This window comes from Ammodytes marinus (assembly GCF_949987685.1).
Source record: "Ammodytes marinus genome assembly, chromosome: 8".
Classification (NCBI taxonomy): domain Eukaryota; kingdom Metazoa; phylum Chordata; class Actinopteri; order Uranoscopiformes; family Ammodytidae; genus Ammodytes; species Ammodytes marinus.
The window spans coordinates 13,677,815-13,685,826 of record NC_137212.1 but is presented as its reverse complement, the minus strand read 5'-3'; the positions used below and the strand labels follow the sequence as shown (position 1 = coordinate 13,685,826).

The 8,012-nt window shown below is 41.9% G+C and overlaps 1 protein-coding gene across 1 annotated transcript; it reads left to right on the top strand.

The window, feature by feature from the left end:
- Positions 1 to 799: 799 nt before the first annotated feature.
- On the top strand, positions 800 to 3,611 carry b3gnt7 (UDP-GlcNAc:betaGal beta-1,3-N-acetylglucosaminyltransferase 7). Its single transcript, XM_080032336.1, has 2 exons — positions 800 to 945; positions 1,908 to 3,611. Coding segments are annotated over exons 1-2 (1,245 nt in total). The 5' UTR covers positions 800 to 943; the 3' UTR covers positions 3,151 to 3,611.
- Positions 3,612 to 8,012: the final 4,401 nt, after the last annotated feature.

The following is an 8,012-nucleotide window of genomic DNA, read 5'->3' as shown; positions in this document are numbered from 1 at the left end:
GTTATATTATAAAGAGGGCTACCAGGTATATAATGTTGTTCACATTAGCTCTATCTCACAATGCTACAGGGGTTAACAAAAACGAAAAAACTTTATAAGAACCGTAATAATAATGTTTGTACATACAACTTTTAATATTAACATTTGTTATGATGTTTTTCTTTCTTTATTTTTCATCTCACCTGTTGTACACAACAACAGGAAACAGCTTACTGAGGCACCGTCTGAAGTCATTGACGATTTGTCAGAATAGTTTTTGGAGCATTATTATCAGAGAGAGATTGCATACAAAAACACAAAAATGACACATGGTGCGTATTCAAGCCTGATTCAGATATATATTTTTCAGAGTTACAATTATTAGAAATCTTTTTAGTTGTATAGGTCAAAGCACAAACAAAATCATATTTATCACCATAAATAGCCTATTTTCCATAGGCTAGTAGGCCTATGCCTCTGAAGACTTACAGTCAAACAAAGATAAGAAATAAAAGGTAAATGTCATCCCACAGACAAACAAAATGAATCCAAAGTTTAATGTGTTTTTAAGGCTTATTATCAACCCATGACGGAGTATCACTATGGACTGTGTACACGACGGGCGGACTCCATCCCGGTTCATTCGTCATCGACGTCCTTTATGTTACGCGCTTCAACGTAACAGCAGCCGTGCCTATAAAGTCGTTCTTTAGCAAGAGAGCAGTGAGAGCAGCCCCCAGCAGCATAACACACCGCGCACATCTGCACCACCGGGAAAGAAGACACATCCAAACTATCTCCTCACGCAATTATCGTTCAACAACACTGTTTTGGAAAGGATTATTTCAATTTTGGTCCAAAATATGAAGAGAGCTTAATTTAAGCCATTCCACTTTTCTGGGCAACATTTTCTTGGCTTATTGTCTCCAAGCAAGCATCGCCGTTGCCTGGAGCAGAAGAGAACATGTAAGTTTGCATCTTCTGGTATTATTTCATAGGTGTGTGATTATAAATGGATCATTGTTGTAAACGATGCTAATGTGACTTGTCCTCTTTGGTTTGTGACTTGTCCTCTTTTGGTTGCGCGTGCATCAGGCGCACAACTCCAAATGTTAAAACTCACTAAGTCACTCGTCGGTATTTTAACCTAAGAAAATGGTTGCTGTGCTTCTTTCCCTTACAAATCTCACTTAAAAATCTCACTTAAATAGCCTGTTTAAGTTGTTGCATGTTCTCGCTCACAGAAGTGACACTGGTTAAGTAAGTAGAGCCTGACAAGTGCGACTTTATCTGACTGACTTGTGAGTAGGTTTCAAAACTTGAAGAGACAACATATGTCTGCTTCATGTCATTTATATTACAAAAAAAAATTATAATAATAATGCGTAATTATAGTGAAGCCACTGCAACACAATGGGAGGATACATTTACATTTTAGATTGGCCCTTTGTCTTTCTATGTAACACATGTTGTTTGGTGTGTATGCAAACATGTAATAGCAAACAGACAAAAGCACTTTGTGCTCATGGTATAATCACAATCATCCCCTAGGCTATTCTTTGCTTTGCTGACTAAACATGAGAAAGAAAATATAGCCTTCTCCTGGAACATGTGGGTTGACCTCCATTTTTTATTGATGTTTTGCCTGTATGTATACTATCTATGGTATGTATCTAACTATTTATTTTGTTTTGATTTGTCTCTGTGGTTTAACTAAAAAACAAATGGCATGGTTATTTGGTGTGCTTTTCTTACTCCAAGAACATACATTTGTTGTTGTTATAAAAAGGGAAAAGGGATGGAAAAGAGTAATGGACTTGCCGTTATAAATAAAAGATACATTGAAAAAAAATCCATTTAAAGGTATTTGAGTTAGATCCTTTTGTCCTAACTCTGATTGGCCTTCTCTGATCTTTGTCTTCACCCAGGAAAAGCAACAGAGATCGCTGGAGGGTTTACAAGAGGGTGGCTGTGATGACATTCCTGGCGGTGGTGGCGCTGACTGTTTTCCAGAGAGGGAGCATCAGTATGGGCGCTCCCTTCCAACTGGAGAGGCAGGCTCGCATGGACGCCTCTGAGGGAGCCAAGCCCGGAGCTGCTCTGGAGGAGAACACTGGCTCCTACCTGGGTATGAAAGGCTTCTGGAAGCCCGGCAAACGCCACCCAGCGCCTAAAGCCCGGGCCACCACGCAGCAACAGCCAACAAGCACCGAGCCCTGGGATATAACCAGCTCCAACTGTAGCGCCAACCTCAACCTCTCAAGTCAGGACTGGTTCAAGGGCCTGGGGCAAAATTTCAAAGAGTTCTTGCTTTATCGACACTGCCGCTACTTCCCCATGCTCCTCAACCACCCGGAGAAGTGCGCGGGGGACGTGTACTTATTAATGGTGATAAAGTCCATTGCCACCCAGCACGACCGCAGGGAGGTGATCCGTAAAACCTGGGGCAGGGAGCAGGAGATTGACGGCAAAAAGATAAAGACTGTCTTCCTGCTTAGCGCACCCTCCAATGAGCTGGAGAGAGCCAACCATCAGAAGCTGGTGGAGTATGAGGACCACATCTACGGGGATATCCTCCAGTGGGACTTCCTGGATAGCTTCTTCAACCTCACGCTCAAGGAGATCCACTTCCTCAAGTGGTTCAACACCTACTGCCCCGGTGTGCACCACATATTCAAGGGGGACGACGATGTCTTTGTCAGCGTGGAGAACATTGTGGAGTTTCTAGAAAGCAGCAAGCATCCCGAGAACCTGTTTGTGGGGGACGTGATTTTCAAGGCCAGGCCCATTCGCAAAAAGGATAACAAATACTACATCCCAGAGGCTTTGTATAATAAGACACACTATCCTCCGTATGCAGGCGGAGGAGGTTTTGTGATGAGCGGGACCCTGGCGAGGAGGCTCTACTGGGTGGCGGACACCCTGGAGCTCTACCCCATCGATGATGTCTTCCTGGGCATGTGCCTGGAGCTGCTTCAGGTCACTCCTGTCAAACACCATGCCTTTAAGACGTTTGGCTTGGTGAAAAATAAGAAGAGCAAGTTGAACAGGGAACCTTGCTTCTTTAAGAGCATGATTGTGGTGCACAAGCTGCTCCCGCCGGACCTCTTGCACATGTGGCATCTGATCAACAGTGACCTGGTCTGCTCGCAGAAGGTGGAGATCCTATAGCAGTTCGATAGGAACACCGGCGGGTAAGGACAGCGCCTCGGTGGACACGCGTATGATGTATGTGAGTCGACAGCAAACTACCCAGGAAACTCTCCTTTATGTGGAGAAGGGACCGTGGAAAATATTTGAATTGTATTTGTCACTGTGCAGTAATGCAGTTTTTATAAGAGGGTCCTTGACAGTCAAGTAAATTATACAGATGTTTTAAAAGGTTTACTTAGATGTTTGTATTTATATAGGTGTATTTAAGGACTCTTCCTACAGTCAGCATGCGGCTTCAGAGACAACAACCAAAGTTGATCTGCTGCATCCATGGGCGCACTAAAAAGGACAGTTGTTTGCGCTATAAGTACACATTTTTTATTCGGTTTTAAATTATTCTGTCCCCCACACACACTTATATTTATTCTTCCCTCTGGTTTAAAGGTGAAGTGAGCGATATATTTAGGTTAATATACGTAAGTATTAAATGGCTCTGTATTCATACAGTGATCACTTGTATAGTGTGCGCGTTTCATACCTCCGATCTCTCAGTCACCCGCTCTGCATGTAATCGGCAAATTAAATTGTTTTCCGGGATCCCGAAAGTGGTATCCAATCAGAAGAAAGAACGCTACAAACAGATGGGTGAATGTTTATTCGCCTACAATGGCGGAGCAGGTAAAAATCCTTCCCAATGTCTGTTTTGATGGTTTTTATCATGTTTTATCACACTTATGGATCTGATATGACGCTAGATAACTCAGTGCTTGAAGACCGCAGTGCATGAATGTGGTGACGTAGGGACGAGCGAGGGGACTTCTAACTCCAGTAACTGACAGGAAGTTAGCTAAAAGAACCATTCCGCTTACAGCTCCTTTAAGACATTGGTGATTTTTTTATCCATGACAGCAACCTGTCACAAAGTCACCAATGACAGCAAACCCATTAATGTGAATACACATACATTTAAGGTTAAATGTGTTAAAGTGGTAAAACCATCAATATGTTTAATCTGCTGTAGCACATTGTGCTTTCGCATAGTTTAGAGGGAAATAATGTTTGGTTTAGTTTGATCTTGAAAATATAAGGGCAGTTAGTATATGTGGGTGACTTGGAGACTGGTTCGATAACCAGTGCACGTGATGCGCACTGCACAGCCTGTGGTTATGCTCAAGTGTTAGCGTTGCCTTAACTTGTGTCAGAATGGCACAATGCAGTGGCTTCAAAGGGCTTCAAGTGAGAGAATGAAACAACTGTCTCTACCTCAGTCAAAAACACTTTAATTATATCATTGGTCACCTTTCTACTGTAAGTGTAACCATGATACCATAATCTTAAGTATGCCTTTCACTTTTTGTAGAGGTCCTTGCACTCACTTTATTTTTTTTAACTTGATCCGGACGTGTACTACTCCTACTTCTGAAAACCTAGTGAAAAAAAGAAAGAAAAAGGCTTAACGTGTTACTCGTATGCTGTCGGTGGATTTGAATGTACTGATATACTTGACATGAATATGGTAGAGAGTTTACAATGACACTGTGAACTAAAACTACTGCTGGTACGAGTATCTGACTAGTTAATTTAATTGCCCCCCCACCCATAAAAGGGAGCAATGGTGTGATTCTTATGTGTAATTTATCAGTCTCAGATAAAATTATATTAATCTTAGACAATTATTAAGCTGAATGTTGTGGGTGTAGTGGGCGCTGATTACATCAAGGTGATATGTGTAAATATACAGTACATATGTAAAAATTGAAATGTAAATATAATTTCATTTGTAAATAAATGTCTTGACAATACAGTTGGCTTTGAAAATCTGTCCTAGATTGGCTGTTTTTCTGTGTTTAGCTCATCAGCACCAAACATAAATGTGAAACCCACATCAATGTCACCCAACAATAGTGTCCAGTGTTTACATCAGTTACAACGCTTTACAGTCGATAGAGCATATTTGCTCCACCAGCCATTAAAGTGATGATGGTGTACTCAAAACAATGTCTTAGTTGTTCATTTTACCAATGGCTAGCAAAGTAACCCAATAGTATGTTGCTTTGTTTCCTCTTCAACAGTGTTGCCTGCTATAAGTTGTCCAAGTACTGTCATTAATGGAATTCATACTTAGACCTCATTATAATAATCATACGTATGCATTTTTTGCACTTAGAATAATCCCGTTATTTGGCATGGGCAGTATACCCAGTCTATTTCGTATTCCTTCTTCAGTAAGCCACTGTACATGGTAGTGACTCAGTGTGACATTTCACACAGTTTATGTTAAGTGTCCCTGTCACATGTTGCACGTCTTTCCACGGAGCAGAACTGCTACAACTGATACTGCTGGTTATAACAGTGAGGATATTGTAAAGGGCTTTAAGTTGGCCCCCAAAAGACAAAGAAGACATTGCAGAATGGAACAAATACCTTCCTGTTGTTCCTCACAATCTCTTTCAGGGAAAAAAAACCCCACAAGAAACCAGAAGTTCTCTATATTGTGTTTCATCGGGGGCCATACTTGCCAACACAGACGCATAGTTTAAGAAGATTTCTTTCTTCTCAAGCCGGTGTCTTTGTCAAACAAAATGTATACACGATATAGAATGGAAACAATCAGGAAAATGATCTGAATTCTACCTGGTATCGTAAATGTATCAGTGAGGTTAAGCAAGGAAGCAGTAGTGAGCAATTATGTACATAAATATGTTTTAAAAAGGCAGCTTGTAGCATATATTCACTCTTGTTTGTAGGTCCTAGTGGGTCAGATACTGGCAACATAGGGGTGTGAATAGGCGGTTGGCAATTAACTTATTGACTGATATTCTCACACAGGATGTCCCTGAGTGACAATAAACCGGATTTTACATTCATTTTTAATACTGGGCTGCACCTTGTGGCAGCTGGAGAAATGTTTAGGTGAAGGACATCCTTCAATAAACAACGAGTGTAGTTGACTCGCAGGGGCAAAAGTAGCTGAAAGTTTAAATCCCACCAAAAAAAACTAATTTTAGTCAAATGTTCATTTTGAGGTGTCTTTGTTGAAAATAAATCTGTCTTTAATTTATCTTTTAACTTCATGTTCTTACTGTACAGGTGCGGATTGAGGATGCAATAACTTTTAATGGTCAGTGGTCAAGTGTTAGTGTGTGTGTACGTGTGTGTGTGTGTGTGTGTGTGCGGGTTTCTGTGTGAGACACAAATAGTGGTAAATGGATAAGAAAAAAAAACATGATTGATGTCTCAATCACTTCCCCAAAGATCTCTTGCTGGCACACTAAAGATGTACCAGTTAAATTAAAGGTATGTCAAATAACAGGTGAATTTATAATAATTGTGTGCCCTCGCAGGCATTGTCCCCCTCCCCCCCACACATCAGACGATCCATTGTCGCCCAAGACGAGCAGAGAGCACAGGAGACCGATACCAGGCACCCCCTGCACGGACACACAGCACCTCCACCCCAACTTAAATCCAGAGCCAGCTTCCTGCATACAGTCCCACCTCTCCAGACAACCAAAGAAAGACACTAACATCTGGACAGATGAATGGAACCACCTCTACATATGAGCCCATGACTGGATGGAGAGAGGAATCACCCCTACAGAATGCCTCGCCAGCGGGTACAACCTCCCACGGCCAACCTGGAAGACTCTCAACAGACTACGAGTGGAGCAGGGGAGATGCAAATCACTTATGAGCATGGAGGTACCAGCCAGAAGACACATGCAGCTGTGGAGCAGTACAGTGATGACGCCCCCCAGTGCAGCCCCCAGGACCTGGCTGAACTGACCCCATCAGCTGTGACCTGCGCCAGATACTGGCAGAACAACATCTGAGATTGCAACGGACTCGAAGAAGACTATAGTGATGATAGCTGACTCTATGCAAGACTACCCCCAGCATTCAATCCTGCCTGCAGCTTTTGATTTCAGCATTGATCAACGGAGTCTGCTGGATGGCCTGCAGGCTTTCACACAAGCCCTCTATTTTTCTTCAAAGGCCCCTAGAGCACCGTCATTGGCACGACAAAAGATGGGAATGTTGTTGCTTGGGCTTAAATTAAAAAGAACATTCCTGCTCTGTCAGCTCGGCCGTCACAAAACTTCACACACAGCAATTAATACAAATTGTGCATAGTGTAGATTACATGACATTAGCAAAATGTTACAGGGGTTCTCCGGAAAACCAAGCCCAGTATGTTTATCTTTATTATACACACGCCAAGGACATGTAAAGGACATAGCCTGCATTCTTACTTCTATGCAAACTCAGCAAATAACATGTTAACAGATAAGTGATAACCCCACTAGAAAAAAAAGAGGTCAGAGGCATTGCGACTTCGTAGTACATCTATGTCATAGGACACTGTGTCCCTGACAAAGATCCATTGTGAAGAGTACACTCCAGTTTAAAGAAGGCCCTATTTAGACCAGTCACTAAGCAAATGAGATAAAGTATCAGTACCCCTTCACAATGCCCTATTGACTCTGCATCAAGCTTTATTTAAACCTTCCCCTCTCTGAATCCCCATAGCTTCCTATATAATGGTAAACCCACTTACATTCCTTAGTCTCCGTTGCATCACTATAAAAAAAATAAGTGTCAGCTTGCTGCAACTTTTCTTGTACCGCGTTTATTCACTGGCTGCACGATCAACTAGATCAGTGGTTCTCAATTATTTTCTGTCATGCCCCCCCCAGGGGACAGAAATTGTTTCGCGCCCCCCTCCCCCCTAAATTGAAATACTATTGAGAACCTGCTAATATTTATTTATTTATCTGTACAAAACCACTGTATGAGTTTCTGGCGCGAGCATTCTGCATACAATCACCTTATTATCAAATTAGATAACAAAAATTGGCTGAGATAACTTCTGCAGCAAA